This window comes from Danio rerio, chromosome 20, assembly GCF_049306965.1.
Source record: "Danio rerio strain Tuebingen ecotype United States chromosome 20, GRCz12tu, whole genome shotgun sequence".
NCBI lineage: Eukaryota > Metazoa > Chordata > Actinopteri > Cypriniformes > Danionidae > Danio > Danio rerio.
The window spans coordinates 2,263,382-2,287,458 of NC_133195.1; the positions used below are offsets into that span (position 1 = coordinate 2,263,382).

The window sequence follows — 24,077 nt, forward strand, 5'->3', positions numbered from 1 at the left end:
AATACTGTGAAAATTTCCTTGCTGTTAAACATCATTTGGGTAATATTTAAAAACGAAAAAAAAAATCAAAGGGGGCGAATAAACACAGTAAATTATGTTTGATCAAACAAAAGAATAGTGGAATATGAAGACAATGATCGCTCCCTGTGGTTTGTACAGCACCTCTCATCAGTTGGAATACAATAACTTTTGCGTAGATTATGGTGGAGACATTTTTCATTTTTCCTATGATTACAGACATGTGCAGGAACTAGCAAAAATTAATTACAGCACGCTAGACCACACACAACCTGAAAGCTACACTTTCAAATTGGAGTTCATAAAAAAAAATTTAAAAACGCCTCTTTTTTTAGGTGTTTATTATAACACAGACAACATATACAGATTTTTTAAACACTTTCAATAGTGTTTTATGAAAATTCAAAGGGTTTTCTTTAAAATGATACCAATTTTTTGCATTTACACCTCTGCATGTGGATTTGGGAAGCTTTTAAATTTGGGTAGGCAAAATCCAGGCGGAAATGCCAAAATAACATCAGAGTTTAACTGGGTTAAAGGGCCATATTGAAGACTTAACTAGGCTAATAAGGCAAGTCATTGTATAACAGTGCTTTATCTGTAGACAATGCAAAACACTATTTTTGTGATTGTCTACAGAACAAACCACTGTTACACAATGACTTGCCTAATTAACCTAGTTAAGCCTTTAAATGTCACTTTAAGCTGTATCTTGAAAATATCTAGTCTAATATTATGTGCTGTCATCTTGGCAAAGAGAAAAGAATCAGTTATTAGAAATGAGTTATTAAAACTATAATGTTCAGAAATGTGTTCATTTCTTTCAGTTATATTGAAATTGGGGAAAATATACAGGTAGGCTAATAATTCGGGTGGACGAATAATCTAGACCTCAACTATATTTACACCACTAAAACAATTTCTGCAGGTTAAACCAAGTTGACGGAGCTGTTTAAGGTAAGCCTTTTCACAGAGAGTGTAAAAACGCCCTCAGAATCAAGAGTGTGAAGCAGAGGAAAGTGTGTGTAACGCTGTGAATCATGCATCAGACGAGCTGGAGTCATGTCAGTTCATCAGAGCTGCTGTATTTGTGTCTGTCTCCAGAAGATCTGCTCCCTGGCTCTTCTTCAGTGTGTCTAATGAAGGAGAGGCAGCATGCAGACGCCAGGGCCTTTTGTTGCTCCGCTTTAAAGCACTTTAGCTGGTCCAGTCAGAGGCGTTTCTTAGCGAAAGATGAGAGACTCTCGGCTGGTGCGATTCTGTGCTTCGTGGGCGGCGTGAGGGGAATCGAGAACCTTAATCAGGCTTGTGTTTCCACTGCCAAATGGTACAACAGAAAGCTGCAATCGACGTCATTCTGCCCTGATGAAAAGTACAAGTAAAGCCGTACAGGTCGTTCACATATCGAGAAGCACTTCACACAAAATAGATTCTTTATACACACAAATACTCGTCTTTAAATGTTAATTACTAACCTTTTATGAACATAATTTGATTGCAAAATAACCTACTGTAGCATCTGCGATTAGGATGGTTTGTATACATAAATGCTTATGTTTAAATGGTGCTGTCGAAGATGACCCCCAAACTCTTAACCTGAAGGGAGGGGGTAATGACAGAATTCTCTGTGGAAATGGAAAAACTATGCGATTTATTTAAAGTGGATCGTGTACCTATAAGTAAAAGTTCAGTTTTATTGTCATTTAATTTCAAGAAGTTTGTGGTGAACCAGGATTTGATGTCTGCAAAGCAATTAGTAAGAGATGAAGGTGGGAGTTTGTGGTTGTGTTTGGTTGATAGGTAGAGCTGGGTGTCATCTGCGTAGCAATGAAATTGGATTTGGTGTTTGCGGAAAATATAACCAAGTGGAAGAAGATAGATGATAAATAGCAGCGGACCCAAAACTGAACCCTGGGGCACACCTTTAGTGACGGGGACTGATGACGAGGTGAAAGACTTTAATTGAATGAATTGAGTCACTGTCTTTCCCACATCCGGGGAGAGTTACAATGTGGAGAAGCGTCCCACCCCGACTGCTGCATCCCCAGAGTAAAGCATCAGTGATGGTTTGGGCTTGAGGCTGTAATCGCTGCCAAATGTGCATCAACAAAGTATTGAGCAAAGCCTGTGAATGCTGATGTACATGGGATTTTTCAGCTTTTTTATTTTTAATAAATTTGCAACCATTTCAAAAATCTTTGTTCACATTGTCATTATGGGGGATTGTGTGTAGAATGTTGAGGAAATCAATTAATTTAATCCATTTTGGAATAAGGCTGTAACATAAACAAATGTGGAAAAAGTGAAGCGCTATGAAGACTTCCCGGATGCACTGTATATGTGATTTTTTTAGCTCTGGCATCTGATAATGCACCAAAATCATCCCGTTTTCTGAAACACAGAGAAAGTTGTGGCTAAATTAGGCTCAAAATCACCCCAGAGTGGATAAAAACATCCTCAACAGCACACAAGGGTTAACAGAAGTAAAATGCTAATAAACTGCTGTTGACTTTATGAAGCTTTAGTCTTTACACTCAAACACCGCTGTAAAATCTGCCAAAAGAAAGTCCACAATATCCACACTTCAGCTTCTCCACTTGATTAATTCTCAAAGTCTGCTTGTTTCCTGTTCATTTGTTCGGAAATAGTTTGGAGGATGCTCTGCTTACAGAAAGTGATTTGCATAATGTGCTTTAAAATAAACAAGAAATGAATGCAAAATCAGGCGTCGGCTTGAAAAAAATACTCACATTGTGCACATTCTGTCAAACAATCAAAATGGATGATCCTAATGTCTGCCGCACGACTCTTATAATGAGCCTTTATAAGACAAGAGTAAACACCACTAGCTCTGTGTGTTATTTATCATCTATAATAATGTAGTTGTTTTAGCTACGTGCAGGCGGACATAATGGAGTGGCACTCACTTTGCAAGGAAAACAAAAACAAAAGCTCATCTTGAGAGTCCAAAAGCTTCGAGTTGAGCCTATAATTCAAGTTATAAAGCGAAAAGTATCTCTGTATAGGATTGTGTTTTTATATAATGTCATGATCACCAGCGATCAAACCACCAGAAGTCGCTGGTAAACACTCTCACACACACACACACAGGACTACAAATCTGCTTATAAATGCATATATATATATACACTAGATATCGCATAGGGACCCTGAGCATGCGTCAATAGCGCCGCCACATTGGTACAGTGCTCCCAGGACAAGTGTCATTCAATCGCACTAGTCAAGACAGTGTTATTACGTGAAGATGCGGGACTTTAGCGCTGTCTACGGGTGTAGTAACGAGCAAACAAAGAAAACAAAGCACAAAGGCAGAACATTTCATAGGTAATATTATGTTTTTTTTTTCTGTTTTTGTATGTTCTGAACTTTTGTGCTAATCAGGTAACGTTATTGATGATAACAGTCACTTACTGCATTCACCATACGGCAAAGCAGCTCCAACTCGCACTAAACACTCGGCTTATGCTAGTTTTGTTGAATAAAATCAGAAAACAATGCAAAAGAAATGACAACAAGATGCTGCGATGCCAGAAACTTGTATTATTGTCAGCTAACGTTAGTGAAAGAGTCGTTCGGGGGATTCATTCACAAACGAATCGCTCCCTCAGTCAGTATGAGAAGTGAAAGCAGGAGAGGAGCTGTGTTTCAGGACATGATTAGATCAAATTTAACAGGGAGGGTGGATAGTACATTTCTGTACACACAAACACAAGCTTTTTGTCAGGAATGCCCGTGTGCTGATCCATCAATGTAGAAAAGTGATGTAAAATTATAATTTTCGTAATTAGAAAAAAAAAATGACATACTAACATCCAGGAAAACTCCCGATCACAGATATATGTGTATATGTGTATATCTCTGGCTTTGCATGGCCACAGTCCTCCACTGTACCTTGGTCCCACATTCATTTCAAAGGAGCGCTACCCTGTAGCAAGATGGCGGCGCTATTGACGCATTCCGTCCAATAGACAACAATAGGCCAGGCGACATCTAATGTATATATCTGTTATAAATGAACTACATATTCAGTCATGCCACACACACACACACACACCTGCTCCAAGTCTCCACTGATTAGACTCCCACAGCTGATCCTGCTTCTAGACTGATTACTGCACAGAAACACTCACTGTTGCTGAGTCTTGTTTACTGTTAAGTGACATTTCAACGCGTTCTCCTAGTCTTGTTTTCCCGTGTGTTGATCCTAGCCTTATTTATCCAGTTCTCCTGGTTAGCCGCCTGCCTTCTGACCTCTCGCCTGTTATATTCGACTACGATTGTGGATTTGCCTTTATACATCTGATTGCACCTGTGTTGACCACTGCTTGCCTGACGATTCTAATAAACCTGCACGTGGATCCAAACTCCAGTTGTTTGTGTCACTCCCCGTGGTCACAGAAGATTGACGTTTTCGTGAACTCCAGAGTAAGCGTCTTCGCAAATCCAGCGTTATGGACGTGACATTTGCAGTCAAAACTCATAACAAAAATTCTGAGGAAGTATACGTACCGGCCACTTTATTAGGTACACTTTACCGGGTTGGACCCCCTTTTGGCTTCAGATCTGCCTAAATGATTTGTGGCATAGATTTAACAAGAATCTGGAAATATTTGTCAGAGATTTTCTTCATATTAACATGATAGCATCATGCAGTTATATATGTAGGCTAATGGATGTCTTCAGTGGAGGGAGGGAGCATTCTCTGTATATGTGATTGATTTTTCAGCTTTGGCATCTGATAATGCACTCAGAGCTGTGAGTGAGATGCATAACACTGTACTGTATATTCTTCCCTCGGTAACATAATCACATGAAACAAACACAGCAGATGCAAAACCTGACATCTACGCACTCATCGCCACTTCGTTTGTCTTTTTGAGACTCAGTGTTTGTGTCAACACTTAAATTACATTAGAAGAGGATTTAGCAGGATCTCATGCCGATTTAACCAACTGCAAAAGCGCACAGTCCCGCTGCCTGGATCTAGATGTATTCCACAGCATGTTTCATGAACCCCCTTGGGGAAGAGCATTTATGATGGTTAATGACATGGATAGGAGCGTTTTCAGATACAATTACGGTGTTTATGTAACAGGCATCAGACGGAGGCCACCGGCGACGAGCTCCGCTAATGAATGTCAGAAAGTGAGCAGCTGTGAGGATCCAGCATCATTAAAGCGCGATACTGAAGTAGTGTGAACACGCAGTTGAAGGGTCATTTCACAACCCCTGTGTGTTTGCATCAGAATGTGGTACTTTTGCGTCATCAGTGCGCCACTGGTTTATCTTTGTTGCCTAGTAACCACAACGCAGGTGAGGTGTGTGCTGAGCTCACTTCTGGATTCTGAATCTTGTAGTAACACTCGATTTTAAGGTGCTCTAGTTGCATGTTCTATATGCTGTACTTTCTATTGTAATTACAATTAATTATTCATAATTACTTGTAGCTAACCCTAAACTGCTTTATAAGCCTAACCATATACAGTAGTAAGTACATGTAATTAATTAAAGGCACAGTGTGCGATTTTGGCCACTAGAGGGTGTGTATTCACAACAAACAAAATTGTATTTTGATGACTGTGTGACTGAGCTTGGAATCATGGGAGTTCATCATCATCATTTATAACAAGTTATGTAGTCTGGGTATTGTCAAGTTGTCATAAAGGCATCTGAAACAGTCATATTTGCATTTAAAATAACAAAACTAAGCCTATGACACTTGTCATGAGCACGCATAAATTGTCCATATTCATGATGTCATATCATGATTACATTTGTCATAACAGTCCTATAAACCTTAGCATAAGCAGCAAACATACACTAACTGGACACTTTATTAGGTACAGCTGTCCAACTGCTTGTTAGCGCAAATTTCTAATTAGCCAATCACATGGCAGCAACTGAATGCATTTAGGAATGTAAACATGGTCAAGACGACCTGCTGCTGTTTAAACTGAGCAGCAGAATAGGGAAGAAAGGGGATTTAAGTGGCTTTGAACGTGGCATTGTTGTTGGTGCCAGAGGAATATCACATATCAGCCAGAATTCAACTGAATGAACCAGAACTGACCCTATTCTGGGCCACAGAATGTTTTCACTTGGCTTGTTTGCTGTAATAAATAAACATTTCAAGCTAAGTTTTTAAAAGTTACAGCAGCCCCTAAAGAAAATTATTTTGAGAGGTTCAGGACTATGAGCACAACTAAAACAAACACTTCTCTCCATGATGGTGACTTTAGTCTATGTGGTCCACATGCAGTATGTTTTAAGAAAACTGGGCCACATTTGTCATATCTTCTCTGGGCCGCTTTAGGCTCACATCCACATTGGCCAGAGTTTACTGTGCCAAATATTTACCAAAAGTGGCCCACATATTTTTTAGGATAACTGGGCCACATTTGCCATATCTTCTCTGGGCAACATTAGGCTCACAGCCGTATTAGCCAGAGCTTACTATCCCAAATTTTTGCCAAAAGTGGCTCACATAGAGTATGTCTTAAGATAACTGGGCCACATTTGCACCTACACGTGTGAGCCACTTTAGGTTTAGACCCAGATTACCCTTAAATGACTATGCTACATTATTGCCAACTGTGGCCCACATTAGTCCTCCATCATTTGGCCAAATTGATCATTTTCCACATGGGCCACGTTAGGCTCACATTCAGATCACATTTTGCCATAAGTGCCAAATCTTTGCCTTAAATGGCCCATATATGAATTTGAATCTTTGCCCCCCCCCTTTGCCATTGTACAGGTGGGTCACTTCAGCCTCACATTCATTTTGTCTGGACCGAAGGAAGACCACCAGTGCCGCATACCTGCCTAAAGTGGCCCACATTCGTATGCTGTCTGGGTAGAGGTGAAAAAGAGAAGCATTTGGGGAACAACGCCATTGACAGACATGTATAAAGTAAAAGCCACCGTTTGTCTGTGAATGGGCAGAAAGGGCCGCAGTTGGTAGTTTGTTTTAACCTTTATAGTGTACTGTGGCTCACGACTCTCAGAACTGTTTTGCAAAGCAGTTTTATGAATATCTGTGGAGAAACCGTCGCTCTGTAGGTGAATTTAAATGGCTTTTCGCACTGCACTGCAGGATGGCCAATCCATTCAAAGCCCTGTTGAGAACAAAACCCAAAAGAGCAAAAACCTTCAAGTGTACAGCTGCAGGAAGTCGATTGGCTCTTTATAACAGCAGTGGTTCCTCACTATTCACTCTTAAATTGGGCTCAATTATTTTTACTTGCGATTTGCATTTGGTTTAACAAACCTCACTCAGAGTTAAAGAGTTGATCTAAAAAATGCTCGACGGCTTGTTTCTTTATATGTTTGAGTATTTTGTTTTTCTGGTTACCTGTATGATGATGTTTGAAAACACATTGCACTTCCCATTCAGTTCAATTCATCTTTACTTCTATAGCGCTTTTACAATGTAGATTGTGTCAAAGCAGCTTCACATAGATTATAGTAAACTGAAACTGAGTTTTCAGAGTTCAGTTTAGTTCAGTTCAGTGAGGTTTAATTTTCACTGCTGAAAGTCCAAACACTGAAGAGCAAATCCATCGATGCACAGCTTCACAAGTCCCAAACCATCCATGCTAGTGGCGACAGTGGAGAGGAACAGACTTCACCAATTGACCAAAGTGAAGGATAAAAAAAACTCAAGAGAAACCAGGTTCAGTTGGGCACGAATATTTCTCCTATGGCCAAACGTCTTGTGCAGAACTGCAGTCTAGGCGCCGGAGGCTGGAGAGCGCTGGACGTCCATCGTGGAGAAGCTGCAGGTGGGAGAGGTCACCAGCTGGTGTACTGGCTGGCCCTTCAGGATCAATGTGAAGACTTATCTGTCACTTGGTTCTTACAGGAATCAGTCTCCTCCTCTCCACTCCTCCATGACCACCACAGCAGCTGCTCAGGATACGGCCTGGTCCAAGATTATAGAAACCTCAGGAATCGTAAAAAAAAAAGACATAAGCGCAGATGCCGTTCAAATTATAATGACTTGTGGGAAGTGTTTCCGGCTCCGGTTGCCCTAAATAATGCAGACTAACAATCCTTTAGAGCACAGGTGTCAAACTCAGTTCCAAAAGGGCCGCAGCTCTGCACAGTTTAGTTCCAACCTTAATTAAACACACCTGATCAAACTAATTGAGTCCTTCAGGCTTGTTTGAAACCTACAGGTAAGTGTGTTGGAGCAGGGTTGGAACTAAACTGTGCAGGGCTTCGGCCCTCCAGGAATTGAGTTTGACACCCCTGCTTTAGAGGATTTTGATTTCAAAAGCATTTGTGTTTTATGTGTAAGCTAATGCAAAGATGTGTCTTTAGTCTAGTTTTAAACTGACAGAATGTGTCTGCTTCCCGAACTGTGCTAAGAGTTTAGGTGCCAGATTTGAGAAAGATCTACCACCTTCATAAATAATCCTAACTACATCCTTAAGAGTGTTCATTATACTAATTTTCGGCTTAGTCCCTTTATTAATCTGGGGTCACCACAGCGGAATGAACCGCCAACTTATCCAGCATATGTTTTTACACAGCGGATGTCCTTCCAGCCGCAACCCATCACTGGGAAACATCCATACACTCTCACTCACAATCATACACTACAGTCAATTTTAGCCTACCCAGTTCACCTGTACCACATGTCTTTGGACTTGTGGGGGAAACCGGAGCACCCAGAGGAAACCCATACCAACACAGGCAGAACATGCAACCTCCACACAGAAACGCCAACAGACTCAGTACCAGCAACTTTCTTGCTGTGAGGCAACAGTGCTAACCGATGTGACACCATATGCAAAATTGTACACAGAACTATCTAAAAACATTGTACCTGGTCCTAGCTGTCAGCCATATTTGTTGACGTATTGCTGATTTACATACTTATCTTCCACCTCTCTCTGTGTGTCTCAGAGTTGACTCTCCAGCAAGCTCTGCACCAGTCCGTCTTTATGCCGTGTTCCAGCCCGTCTCCCAGCATGCCTCACTGCTGGGATCAGCACAGCAAGCTCCTTCCTACAGTTGCAGGCATCACGGCCAGTAAAGTGGCGTCGTGGAGCATTGATGAGGTAAACAGAGCCCCGCTGTTCAGTTCAACACAATTACACTTAGCTGAGTCCATGCAAGTGTGTATGTGTGAACAGCAGGCATGTCCAAACCTGGTCCTGGAGGGCCGGTGTCCTGCAGATTTTAGCTCCAACTTGTCTCAACACACTTGCAAGGACATTTCTAGAGAGCCTTGTAAGAGCTTGATCTAGCCCCAGTGTGTCTGATTGCAGTTGGAACTAAACTTTGCAGGACACCGGCCCTCCAGGACTGAGTTTGGACACCCCTGGTGTACAGGATTATGAGGGCACAATAATTATGTATTGCATAACATGTGTATGATCTAGTTGTACTCCATTAAAGGTCCTGTAATGTGCATATTTTATTCAATGTTTGACGTAATGTCAACCAAAACATGGAGAGAGGGTGGGACATAGTGTAGCTCCTCCCCCTAATAAAAAAACAGCCAATAGTGTTTTGTTTTATCACAGCTCTGCCAGTGATAGTGGTTGAGCTTAAGTGCGTCAAATGAAAAGCCAATAAGAAGAAGGGGCGGGGCATGTTAGACACTAGAGAGCATTTGATTGGTCAGAAGATTGAATAAGACACTGAAGTATGACGTGATGTTAATAAAACCGTTGATCCAGTTCGGCAGAAGTGACTAACTACAAACTTTACATGTTTAAATTAGTTTTATATCCGCTAAATGCAAATTTTGTCACCATTTAGGTGTGCACTAGCTCATATATATCATAAACTAACAATACTAATACTGACGTCTACCAAACATTATTTTTGTGTCACCTTTAAGGTGGTTTGGACATTCAAAATTTGACAGATATTTATATTATAATAAGCAGTTTTTAATGTATAAAATACATTATGCATATGGAGAGTCCTGGTAAACCACATATACAAGTCTGTGTGTGTTTTAGAATACAGGTTTGTTTTGGACTCGGCAGTGTTGCGCCTCTTCTGATCGTCATTGTTTTTCTGTAGGTGATCCAGTTTATCCAAGGACTTCCAGGCTGTAAGGAACAAGTGCGCACCTTTAGAGACGAGGTAAAATATTCCCTTTATTCACAGGTGCAATTAGAATATCCGAATCCTTTGGGAATTTCTTTCTTTTTTTTTTTTTCTTTTTAGACATACGCAAAACAAAAATACAAACACAACATAAAAGCATAAGTGCATATACAAAAGTATACATATGGCCAAAGCCATAAGCTGTTATGTTACAAATATTACAATTTGACAGGAAGAGTGGGAAGTTTGATGAAAACAGAACATGAATGAATGTTTATACCAGGGGTCACCAAACTTGTTCCTATAGGGCCGGTGTCCTGCAGATTTTAGCTCCAACCCTTATCAAACACACCTGAACAAGCTAATCAAGGTCTTAATAGGCATACTTGAAACATCCAGGCAGGTGTGTTGAGGCAAGTTGCAGCTAAACCCCGCAGGGACACCAACCCTCCAGGACCGAGATTGGTGACCCCTGGTTTATACGGACATTATGTCATTGCGAGTTTTAAAATGTCAGATAAAGCAAGGTTTATATTGTCCAGATATGGTGACCGAGTGCAAATAAATGTGTCAGTTGTGGAGTGGCTGAGACATGTTAAGTATTCCAGGGGGATAATCTCTTGAATTATTGAATGCCATCCTTTCATGGAAGGGGGCTTATCATTGGTCCATGACATCAAAATGTTCTTCCTGGCAGCAAAAGTTAGCAGGCAGAACGGTCGTTGTTCATACTTGTTCCTAATTAGTTTGCAAAGAAAACCCAGGAGAAGGGACAGAGGGTGTATATCTATGTCCAGACCAAAAATGTTGTTTATTTGGGGTACGATTAGGGGCCTGAATCACCTGACAGTCCCATATGCAATGAATATATCCCCTATATTTGCATTTAGAAAGCTCAGAAAGAGTAACCATCAGGCTATTGATCACCTCCCTGACTAAGGCCATTTTCCCCAGATCACTCAGCTTAGCTGGCCGGCCAGCTCTAGGAAGAGTCCTGGTGTTTTAAACATCTTCCACTACGGATGATGGAGGCCGCTGTGCTCATTGGAACTTTCAGAGCAGCAGAAATGTTTCTGTAACCTTCCCCAGCCTTGTGCCTCCAGACAATCCTGTCTCGGAGGTCTACAGACAGTTCCTTTGTCTTCATGCTTGGTTTGTGCTTTGACATGCACTGTCAACCCTGGGCCCTTATATAGACAGGTGTAGCCTTTTCAGATCACGTCCAATCATCTGAATTGAACACAGCTGAACTCCAATGAAGCTGCTGACATAATCAGTGGAGACAGAATGTACCTGAGCTCAGTTTAGAGCTTCACGCCAAAGGCTGTGAATACTGATGTACATGTGATTTATCAGCTTTTTTATTTTTAATAAATTTGCAACAATTTTAAAAACTCTTTCTTCACATTACAGGGGATTGTGTGTAGAATGTTGAATATATATATAAGGTCGTTACACCCTCACTAAAACTGCAAATGTAACTGGGGGCCTAAGACTTCTGCACAGTACTATATAAAAACCGCATCAGCTCTCAGTTCTCCAATTAACTCACATACACTCCTTTAAGTGGACTAAATAATGTGAATGAGAGTGCAATTTCAGATACAGCACCAATCTTATGTTGCAGAAGGAAAAGAGCAGAAGCATGATGGAAAATGCTAGAGGATCTCATTGAAGCCATTTATAGGCATGTCAAGTCATCCCCACGTCACAGCGTCATGTTTACCGCTAACAAGAATGTTAAAGGGCCAGAGGGCTGAGGCTGGAAATAATCCTGTTCTCTGAGCTGCTCTTATTTCCCATCGTCTCCCTCCTCATGATGTCGGCTGGGTCTTGGCTCTGTCAGCTGCTGATTATTTACCGTGCATTAACGAGTTCACAAGACCACCGCTGAACGTTATGGTCAATCTGCTCCCGTGGTTAGTTTGCTGATGAATACAACGCGTTTGTCTTGAAAGTGCAGTGTTTCTCAAACCTTTCCTGTTAATCCTCGCCTTGAACTGCAGCAGATCGTCTTGACCATGGCCTAAAATGCATTAAGTTGCTTCCCTGCGATTGGCTGATTAGAAAAATGTGTTAACGAGCAGTTGGACAGGCGTACCTAATAAAGTGGCCGGTGAGTGTGTCTACTGAATGCTGATTATATTGAATTTATAACTGTAATTGTCAATATACAACATGTTTTCAGATTTATTTTTACACTTTCTGGCATCCTAATTGTGAATTATACTCCCTTTATACACAATTTATGTTTTTAATGATGTTTAAAACACTTTTTAAACAAAAAATGACATGGATTATAAATCATTTAAATGTTGTCTAACTTATTAGTTATTTAAAGTTATTTAACAAGTAAGGTTGTTTTCATTTTGTTTTGGTACTGAAATTGCTACATACTGAGATTCTAGTACCGTGACATCCTCCACTCCGCAGATCATTCCTCCAGAAAGACTGTACGATCTGCAAAGTGACTTGTTGACTCTTTGTGAAGAATCTAAAAGGCTCTTGGGCTTTTACTAGCTGAAGAAGTGAGTCCTGAAAACCAGTCACGACTTACATTGGATTCTGGCCATAACTGGGAGTCCTACACACACACACTGCAACATTTATCTGAAATGGATCTTCATACGTGACAGCAGTGGATTGTAAATCTCTCAGCTTTAGGTTGACTGAGACTGCGCTTGTCTCACATAATCGCCCGTTTCATTCAGTCACTGTGCTGTGATCTAATTACACCGATTCAGTGATCCGCTGGCCTGATTACGCCTCCAAACCATGGAGCCCACATGAAAAAAGAATACCATAGTAATTACTGTAGTGTTTTTTAACCACAGTATAGTAAAGTACTGCGGGTTAATTCTACAGTTAATATAGTAACACAACAACTACAGTAATATATACAAATGACCCAATACTGTAGTTTTTAGAAACTATAGGATATCAGTTCACTATATAGGGTGGGCCATTTATATGGATGCACCTTAATAAAATGGGAATGGTTGGTGATATTAGCGTCCTGTTTGTGGCACATTAGTATATGTGAGGGGGTAAACTTTTCAAGATGGGAGGTGACCATGGTGGCCGTTTTGTCGGCCATCTTGGATCCAACTTTGTTTTTTTCAGTAGGAAGAGGGTCATGTGACACGTCAAACTTATCAGGAATTTCACAAGAAAAACAATGGTGTGCTTGGTTTTAACGTAACTTTATTCTTTCATGAGTTTCTGACCACTTATAAAATGTGTTCAATGTGCTTCCCATTGTGTTGGATTGTCAATGCAACCCTCTTCTCCCACTCTTCACACACTGATAGCAACAGCGCAGGAGAAATGCCAGCACAGGCTTCCAGTATCCGTAGTTTCAGGTGCTGCACATCTTGCATCTTCACACCATAGACAATTGCCTTCAGATGACCCCAAAGATAAAAGTCTATGGGGGTCAAATCAGGAGACCTTGGGGGCTATTCAACTGGCCCACCATGACCAATCCACTTTTCAGGAAACTGTAACTCTTCATTACCCTCAGTGTTTCTTATGCCTGACCAGTGAATCCAGCTCGTGTAATCTGTCTGATCAAACATTAGCCCCTATCACACATACAGACCTTTCCGGAAAATTAACGGCAATTTTTTGGAAAGGTTGTATGTGTGAACAGGTCCTTTTTGAAAATACCGCTAAATTCGTTCTGGCTATTTTCCGGGAAGAGAAGTTGTAACATTACCGGTAATTTGCCGGAATGCTGCGCTGTGTGAATGCAGAAGGAAGATTGCCGGAAATAGCGCGTGCACGTCTAGAACGTGCTGACGTGAGACGTCTGCTTTAGCCAATCACAACAGTCAGACGCATTTACGTCCGCGCGGTTTATGAGAATTAAAGCCTTTGAATATTTTTCCAGACACATTTAGCTGCTAGATGTTAGTCAGATAATGTTTATTTGTTCTTCTCAATGCCAACTGTGTAAATAATCATCGATAAGATGCTTATGATAAGCCGTTGTTTGTTTACCTTTTAGCTTTGCATGTGCCTGTAAAACAGCCCGTGAGCGCCTGCACACGCACATATTATGAACATCTCGACATGCGAAAGTGATCCTGCAAAAGTTGTTCACAAGATTGATCATCCACAGAGTTTGTAATTTAGTCAAATGTTTACAAATACAAGCGCAGCCGTTTAAAGCTCATTTCTGGTTAATGATGTCAGAATTTACCGGTATTTTGGAATGGATGTGTGAATGCTCTTTTCCGGAAAATTTCCGTAACGTCCTCGCCTGTGTGAACAGTGCTTTTTTGAATATACCGGTAAAGTCGTTCCGGACATTTTCCAGAAATTTACTGGTATCACTGTGTGAAAGGGGCTATTGTGTTTAGCGATCGCAGTCGGTGTACTGGAATAATCAAACAACACTAGCTACTATTCCACCATTTTAAAAGGAGGCAACACAATGACCCTGAAATGCAATCCGCTAGCCTGGCTAGCGTAGATTCCATGTATATTTTTTGTCTGTCTTTCGCATTTATTTTCAAGATAGCCATTATCTTTAGATAATCTTTGAACAGAAGGATTAACATCAAGAAGAGCTTCTCCACAATGTTGCCTGTAGCTTTAAAAGCTCTTTATATTTTAATGTGTTCTGACATGCTGTTATCACTTATTAGCTGTAACAAATAGATTCTGAAAGTGATCCTAACGATATCCTTTCACTACATTTTAAGCGTCGTAGCTGTGCTCTGAACTCCTTATTTTAGAGTTATCCTGTGAAAGGGCCTTAACACTGATTGTAATGTGTGGATCTGGTTTTATCATGCTGTGAGATGCTACACTTGTTTATTACAGATGCAGAGTTTGTGAATTTAAGCGGTTCACTGTGCTGCAGCAAATTACCACAGTGTTACTAATAATAGGCTAAAGCAAGAGTTCTCCTGTTTGTGTGGACTAAACGTCAACGGCAGCTGGAGTTTGTTTACACATCATGTCAAACTCAACTTTCAGACAGGATGATGCTCGCAGTCTACTGTACAGTGAAAGAGCAGAGAGTGGGCTTTGCAGAATGGGAAGATAAGAAGCCCAAAATAATGGATGAAGTGCAAAAGTAGCCTACTGTTCAAAGATTCAGTTAGGGGAGTCATCAGAGGAAAATCTGCTATCGTTCTGGGAGATACAAGATCACTCATTTCCAAGACTGCAGTGCTTTGCGAGGAGAATCTTGTCCATTCCTACAACAAATGGTGCGAGCAGGGTCGGCGTGTCCATAGAGGCGACCCAGGCGTCCCCTCTAACCTCTCCTCACTTTCGTCCACGACAATCCCCCCCACCGCCCTGGTCCTCGCTGTGGTACGCGCAATCACACCCCTGTCTCTCGTTTTCACTTTCGGTTTGAGGGCGGCATGATCATCTTTTGCCTAGAGCACCAGTTCAGTTGGCTTCGACCCTGTGTGCGAGTGAACGCTCATTCAGTGCAGCTCGCCGCGTTTTGGAGGCGAGGTGGAATCGCCCGAATTTAGGCACAGTAGATGCTGTTCTGTTTTTGAACAGTGTGTAGAAAAAGGCCAAGTAAACACAACATAGCTGCCATTTACAGACATCCTAAGTTGGGAAAAGTCATTTTCCAGCTTTGTTTAGGGGGGAGTGTCGGAGGAAGAAAAGAGGCATGGTGTGGCATGGTGTGGGAGTGTCTATTTGGGTGCGCTGACTTTCATAGTCAAAACACGCGCACACACACAGAGGGGAGAAAGGGACGGTGTTTACATGGACATCTGTAGTCGAATTATTTGCCAAATTATTAAATGGTGGACTTTAACTGCAGTTTGGCTCTTTCATTCAGGGAATTCATTCATGCCCCTCGCGACAAACGAGATATTTGATTTGAGGAGCTGCTCTAAGCGTGTATTTTTCATGCAATGTTTGATACCGCACGGCGAATGAGAGAGAAAAAAAACTCAGCATTTCCCGGAAACTTAGATGCACACGGCAGGTAGTGTCAGAAAGCCGCGTGTGTTATTCCGGTCACAAAATGCGGAGAAAATCCTACACGAGGTTAAAGTTTGGTTGTAGTGCTAACATGTTTACACTCGGTGCAATAGTTAACTTAGTTCGATATGAACAATATGAATAAACAAAGAGCACTGGTCGCTCACTTACCAAATCTGTAGAGACAGAACAATCACCAGCAGCTAGAGCCGCGTCTTTATTAAGAGGAGACTACAAGCGAATCCGGATCTCAGCGTTTGCAGATGAGAACAGCTCTCAGGTAAACAATAATCCTCCTTAGACACGTAAGTTATTGTTGTGGAGCGTCGCGTACACTGTTAATCCACACGTGACTCCAGCTGAGCTCTTACAGAGAGAAAATGAAAACAAAACTTCACTGCAGCAAACTATAAAAGCAACACTTCACGCTTGTTTTGCCAACACAACGTGGCGTCTCTGTCGTCTAAACACTGTGACAGTAATGAATATTAATGAAGTTGCACAATAGAGTGCGCTGATTGGTTTGAACCAAGCCTTACTCATGCATTAATGCAACACACTGTAAGACGTAATAACACACTCTGGCACAGACGTCCAGTCTGCACGCTGGAATACACGCTATTATGTCATGACCGTGACGCAGCTTCAAAAATTCATTTCAAACCGGAAGTACGAATTTGCTTAAAATAACATAATAAATAATAAAATACACTTTTTAGTGAAATATAGGTGTCCTAATAGTGTTTTTAGCAGTGTGGGACACATATAAGACTGTCAACAGCTCAAAAAATGTGTTTTGGTGTTTCGTGACCCTTTAAGGACCGGACAGGTGAATTCCTGGATATTATGATTTATTTGCGGGCATCCGGGAGTGTCTATGCATTTGAGGGATACTCCCGCAACTTCTGGGAGACTTGGGATGTCTGCATTTAGGCTGAAGTGGCACCCTTTTTGTTATGTTATTCCTGTATCTGTAAAAGCTAAAAGGTGTTATTTTAACTTCCTGTGTTTGAAATATATAAATAAATGTTCATTTAAAAACGTTTACGATTAACGTATTATTTTACTATCAGAGATCCGCAGATTATAGCTCACTGAATCTGCTGTTAATATCCACGGTGACCTATCATCACACCTAAAACAAAGAATTAAATTATTAAAGTGACGAATCGGGTGCGGATACATATATCAGATAAAACCATGTGTGCGAGCGAATGATTAGTATAAAGCCGCGGATTCAGGTGAAATTTCAGCTGATCCGCGCATCTCTATACACAACACTGTTAGGATCTGTAGCATGATCGGATGTTGGTTTATAAGAGATTTTATTTTTAATTGTTCGCTGAATCATGGGCTGATCAGTAGCTTTTCGAACAGTCCTTTTCTGCTGAAGATACAGATGCCCCAAAAAATCTCTATAAATTAATTTCAAACCTTGACTTTTCCAAACCAGGGTAAACCTTGCATCTGGTCATCGCCCCATGTCTTATCAGCTCACTTACTACTGTTTACTTTCAGCAAATTGACGGCGAGGCCTTCCTGCTGCTGACTCAAGTGGACCTGGTGAAGATCCTCAGCATTAAACTGGGACCCGCTCTGAAAATCTACAACTCCATCCTGATGTTTAAAACCACAGAAAACTCAGCCTGCAACGAGCTCTGATGGTGAGCTGACAGATCAGTGCCGCTTCAGTCCAAGGGCTCATCATCGAGATCCACGCTCTGGCAGAATGAGCCGCTTTAACACACACTCACACGACATTCATAGCTTACACACTCAATGCTGAACCTCCCTCATTCACAAACGTCTGTGTATGCACTTATTAAGCTACAGTACGTGATGAGCTCATGCCGGGACCTTGCATTAAAGTGTATTTCTCTGAGGGCTTATCGAAAGTGTTGATGTTTTTCTAAAATCAGGTGCTAAAGGAATGCTACATGCTAACCCAGTGCTACATGCTAAACAAGTGCTACACGCACTGAAGAGCCGCACAACTCCTGCTTATGATTGTCGTTCTTGCTAAAGCAAAGATTCTGTTACGGACTAATCCACCCTAGCAAGCAGTTTTGCTTTGTATAATAGATGCGCAAACATAGATGTCTTGGCTACAACCAACTAAAGGGTTGAGTGGTCAATGAAAAACAAAATAGACGTCTAACAATAGACTAGAGATTCAGTCCTGTCTATTTGATGACCATTTGTGAACTATTGTTCAACATCTGTAAGATTTTCTGTAGATCAAATTTAACCCTGTTAGTTTTAGCCAAGACATCTATTATTTACAAAAAGATGTTAGAGCTGTTGTGAAAAATCCTTCTGAGATGTTATGCATTGCTATTTTCCTTGAATAGTATCTAATATTTTTATTAAAATTTTTAATTAGTAGATGGGGCTCTAGGTAAGTTGTCAACAGCGGATGGCGCTGTAGGCTAGTTTTTTTTTACCAGTACTTGGTGCTCTATGCTAGTTTTTAACAGTGCTGTTTGCTGGGAAAACTAGCCTAGAGCAGCATCTGCTGTTTAAAACTAGCCTAGAGCCCTGTCTGCTGTTAAACACTACCCTAGAGCGCCCATTCGCTGTTAAACACTAGCCTAGAGTGCAGTCTGCTGTTAAAACTTGCCTAGAGCACTGGCTACTGTTACAAACTAGCCTAGAGCGCCATCTGCAGTCAAAGCTAGCCTAGAGTGCCTGCTACTGTTAAAAAATAGACTAGAGTGCCGTCTGCTGTTAAAACTTGCCTAGAGCGCCGTCTGCTGTTAAAACTAGCCTAGAGTGTCATCTGCTGTTAAAACTACCCTAGAGCACTGTCTGCTGTTGAAACTAGCTTAGAGCGCCATCTGCTGTTAAAACTAGCCTAGAGCACTGTCTGCTGTTGAAACTAGCTTAGAGCGCCATCTGCTGTTAAAACTAGCCTAGAGTGTCATCTGCTGTTAAAACTAGCCTAGAGCGCCGTCTGCTGTTAAAACTACCCTAGAGCACTGTCTGCTGTTGAAACTAGCTTAGAGCGCCATCTGCTGTTAAAACTAGCCTAGAGCACTGTCTGCTGTTGAAACTAGCTTAGAGCGCCATCTGCTGTTAAAACTAGCCTAGAGTGTCATCTGCTGTTAAAACTAGCCTAGAGCGCCGTCTGCTGTTAAAACTACCCTAGAGCACTGTCTGCTGTTGAAACTAGCTTAGAGCGCCATCTGCTGTTAAAACTAGCCTAGAGCACTGTCTGCTGTTGAAACTAGCTTAGAGCGCCATCTGCTGTTAAAACTAGCCTAGAGCACCGCCTACTGTTAAAAACTAGCCTAGAGCGCCATCTGCTGTTAAAACTAGCCTAGAGCACCGGCTACTGTTAAAAACTAGCCTAGAGCGCCATCTGCTGTTAAAACTAGCATAGAGCACCGGCTACTGTTAAAAACTAGCCTAGAGCGCCATCTGCTGTTAAAACTAGCCTAGAGCACCGCCTACTGTTAAAAACTAGCCTAGAGCGCCATCTGCTGTTAAAACTAGCCTAGAGCACCGGCTACTGTTAAAAACTAGCCTAGAGCGCCATCTGCTGTTAAAACTAGCATAGAGCACCGGCTACTGTTAAAAACTAGCCTAGAGCGCCATCTGCTGTTAAAACTAGCCTAGAGCGCCATCTGCTGTTAAATCTAGTCTAGAGCGCCGTCTCCCGTTAAAAACTAGTCTAGAGCGCCATCTGCTGTTAAAACTAGCCTAGAGCACCGGCTACTGTTAAAAACTAGCCTAGAGCGCCATCTGCTGTTAAAACTAGCATAGAGCACCGGCTACTGTTAAAAACTAGCCTAGAGCGCCATCTGCTGTTAAAACTAGCCTAGAGCGCCATCTGCTGTTAAATCTAGTCTAGAGCGCCGTCTCCCGTTAAAAACTAGTCTAGAGCGCCATCTGCGGTTAAAAACTAGCCTAGAGTGCTGTCTACTGTTAAACTCTAGCATACAGCGCCGTCTACTGTTAAACACAAGCCTAAAGTGTTGTCTGCTGTTAAAACTAGCCTAGAGTGCCGTCTTCTGTTAAAAATTAGTCTAGAGCAGCTTTTGCTGTAAACACTTGCCTGGAGCACCATCTGCTGTTAGAAACTAGCCTAGAGCTCTATAAAAAAACTAGCCTAAAGCGCTGTCTGCTGTTAAAACTAGCCGAGAGTGCAATTTGCTAATGTCTGAATTGATCCAAGAGAGAATAGCGATGCATTTTGCGAATCTCATAATCAATGCAGAATCGATTTCTCAAAAATTTTTCGCCACAGCTTAAAAAAAATGCTGGAATACTTCTGCAGTTGATAGCTGTTGCTTATATAACTATAGCTTTGATTCATGAAGCACATGCTGAGAATATAAGCTCCTTACACAATCAGTTTTCCTGAAAATCTTCTTTTGGCCAATCAAAATGAATAAACTTAAAAATACGAAGAACTTACAAAATACGACTCTACGGCAGTTCTGGATGGTCACAATACGCTTGAACATCAGTTTCCGGTAACACTTTATAATATCTGCACACTATGAATAGTTTATTAAACATTAGCAAATAGTTTATGCATCATTTGTTAAAGGTGCAGTATGTAAGTTTGACACCTAGTGGTTGAACTAGGTATTGCACCCCTGGTTTAAAACATGCAAGAGCAGGTTGCCAGATTGATGACACCAACAAAGGCTGATTTAAATCATGTTCTATATAAAATCAACGGCACGCGATAGGAAGGAAGGAAGGAAGAGTTTCTATATTAAAAGTCATTACGCCTCAGTAGCCTAGTGGTACTGTGCGCTGACATAAAGCACCAATGTGCTCACGGTGACCCGAGTTCGATTCCCAGCTCGAGGTCCTTTACTTATCCTTCCCCTCTCTCTGCTCCCAATGCTTTCCTGTGTGAATTCTCTACTGTCCTGTTATTATAAAGGTGAAAGGTGTTCACAGACACTAGAGAGCATTTTGATTGGTCAAAAGATTTGATGAAAAACTGAAGTATGATGTGACGGCAAAAACAATTGATTCATTTAGTGACAAACTACAAGCTTTGGATGTTTATATCATACCTGTCAGCTCTCCCGTTTTTCCCGGGATTCTCCCGTATTTTACAGTTCTATCCCGCTATCATCCCATAAAGTTATTTTCCCATATTTCTCCCGTATTTTCAGTCTTTCTCTAAAGGGTGGCAAATAAACATTAAAGAGCTGAGCCTCCCTATAGGCAACCCACACCGCCGAACCACCAGGGGCCGCCCCTTGCTCTTAAATGCGAATCTGTTCTGTGCTTTCGCTTTGTTTAGGCATGAAAACACTGAAATAAACATTAAAAACGGCGCGATTCCCATCCTTTTCATTACAAATGCCGTTGTCATGAGAAATCGGGTCCCCCTTGACAATTGGGTCCGCCTAGGATCCCATTGGTTCACTGGAGTTGTGATAGGTATTGTGTGTAGCGCCTGATTAAAATATATATATAAATGCAGTGAAATCTCGTTTAAAATTGTGTAATTTAAAAGAGCATTATAATGACATAAAACTATTTTAAATTTTGTATTTCGTATACTGATGTACAACTGAAGGCACGTGTAAAGCTTTTGCAAATATATAATGTTACATATAAATACATAAAAACATCAAAAAGACGTTATTTAATGGTTACAAACGTTTCAATCATTTTAACTATGCACATCTTTAACTTGTATTTACCGATAATAATGTTACTAATATGGTTAGTGCTGTTAAAATGTCAAGACTGAGAATAGATTATAAAAAGCACCGAATGTGATTGTAATGTGGAGAAGTAAAATAGGTTTTGATCAGGCATTCAACGCAGACGATCTATTGGGGTCCTAAACGGACTCGGTTGGAGGGGGGGACCCGATTTCTCACCACACCAGCTGCGTCCCAAATGGCACACTATGCACTCATGCACTATGTACTTATGCACTTACACACTCAACAGGATAGTATATGTATGTAGTGTCGTCCCAAATGGCGCACTAATGTTTTTTTACTAAGCGGAAATTCAAACCGTTTCCCTGATGACGTTTGACGGTCGCCAAATCTGTGAAATAAACGACCAAATTATCAAATAATACCTGCCATGAGTATAACCGCATTCACCATCAGGAGGCGCTATAAATACTCTCGTAGGATAATTTTGCTTTCACCATCCAAAATAAATAAAGTTAATTAACATGTGCGTCCGATAGCTCCGCCCCTTCCGCTACGTGAGCAAACCTGCGGTCGTTGAGTGCGTGACGTGTCCATCATTACACACTTTACACACATTACTACAGCGGCTGAATGAGTGCATCATCCGGGTAATTAAAGTGCGCTTACTATTTTTCAGTGTGAACGCACTACTTACACTATTTATACTACAAAATGGCGTAGAATAGTGCATAAGTATGCGATTTAGAACGCAGCTACCGTCTCCCCTTCATATGCAATCCTCAAAACAGTCATATAGCGCTGCATGACTGTCAGCTGACGCGCTCCATACTAATAATAAACACTGTTTCCCAATCGGATCCTGTACACATGATTTGATTAAAAGTCTGGCACATAATTATTAATAATATAAATATAATATAAAACCTTTAAAGATGTTGATCTTGTTGGGTTTTTCTTATTTTCAAACACAATTAATTTCATCCGAAATGAGCATAAACTGTTAGACAAGCAGACGAATGCTTTCATTATAACGTTAGATGTGTGCATTTTTAAAGTGACACCTGTTATTCAATGTAAATCTAAATATATTAAGCTCCTTAATCGGAATGTGTACGTTATACAGTGAAGAAACGGCTAATGAGATTTGATAGCTTGACTCCATCTCATTATAATAGCTGTTAATTTTAATAAGCTGAACTGTTGGCTAATTTATTAGCTGCTAATGTACACTATTTATTTCTTTTGTAAATAATAAAGCATATTACTGACCATTTAACTGTTTATTTACAATGCAAAAGCTCCAAATGAACATACTTCGTAATTTGGGGATTTTTTTTTAAGGGAGGGTCGGGGGAATCCCTTATTATGGTGGGCATATCCCTTATTTCACATCCCAATGTGGACAGGTATGATTTATATCCTCCGAACTCAACAATTTGTCTGTTTTATAGCACTCTAGATTTTAAACATCCTCAAAACGAACACATTATAATGCTTCACCACAGCCTTTCTCCTCATTTCATCTGCAGACGGTATGAAAGTATACAGGCTGATGGATTGTTCAGCTCTTTCTCTGATTTTGTTTGGTATGGTGGATGTAGAAAAGGAGAATTGAGGGTAAAGCTTCACTCCAGGCACAAATAAACATTTGTAAGAGCCATATTTGGTGTTTTGTAATCGAATGTAACTTAATTCTCAGAATGTGAACATTAAGAAACATGTGTCATTTTCATTTAATAGCTAAACATGAGTATTAATTGAGTTTTGGTTGCCGGTGCTTAACATTACTGGATGTTTCCCATTTATTTATTTCAGTTTAATCCTCTTGACTATTTATAATGAAGTGTTGAACGTGTGTCGGTGTGGACACAAATGTTGAGCTTGTTGAATTGCTGTTTATATCTTCACACTCAGCTCAATTATCTGTTTTGCTTCTTCTTCTCATGATAGATTATGATGGACAGTTGTTGGGGGGTTTAAGTCAAATATAAAATGTGTACATAAGTAATGATTTAGTGTGGAAGGGAGTGAGCTACTAAACTTCACTGTAATTCATTTGCAAATAAACTTGATGATCCAAATGTTTTATGAGTCTTTTTTTATAACTTAGTTTTTATTGATTTTCAGCAACATATAACCAGTGGGAACAAAACAAACTAATAAAAAATAATACATATATACAGTTGAAGTCAAAATTATTAGCCCCCCTGAATTATTAGACCACTTGTTTATTTTTTACTTCTATTTCTGTTTAACCGAGAGCAGATATCTTCAACACATTTCTAATCATAATAGTGTTAATAAGTCATCTCTAATAACTGATTTATTTTATCTTTGCCATGATGAAAGTAAATAATA

At 40.7% G+C, this 24,077-nt stretch overlaps 1 protein-coding gene across 5 annotated transcripts in view; it reads left to right on the forward strand.

Moving 5' to 3' along the window:
- l3mbtl3 (L3MBTL histone methyl-lysine binding protein 3) overlaps positions 1–20,769 on the forward strand; it is an 82,577-nt gene extending 61,808 nt beyond the window's left edge. For all 5 annotated transcript variants that reach the window (XM_073932270.1, XM_073932272.1, XM_073932274.1 and 2 more), the window contains 3 exons: positions 8,953–9,107; positions 10,084–10,146; positions 17,593–20,769. In XM_073932270.1, the coding sequence (XP_073788371.1) occupies positions 8,953–9,107; positions 10,084–10,146; positions 17,593–17,736 (362 nt within the window). In that variant the 3' untranslated portion in view covers positions 17,737–20,769. The remainder of the gene's footprint in view (positions 1–8,952; positions 9,108–10,083; positions 10,147–17,592) is intronic.
- The last annotated feature ends 3,308 nt before the right edge of the window (positions 20,770–24,077 follow it).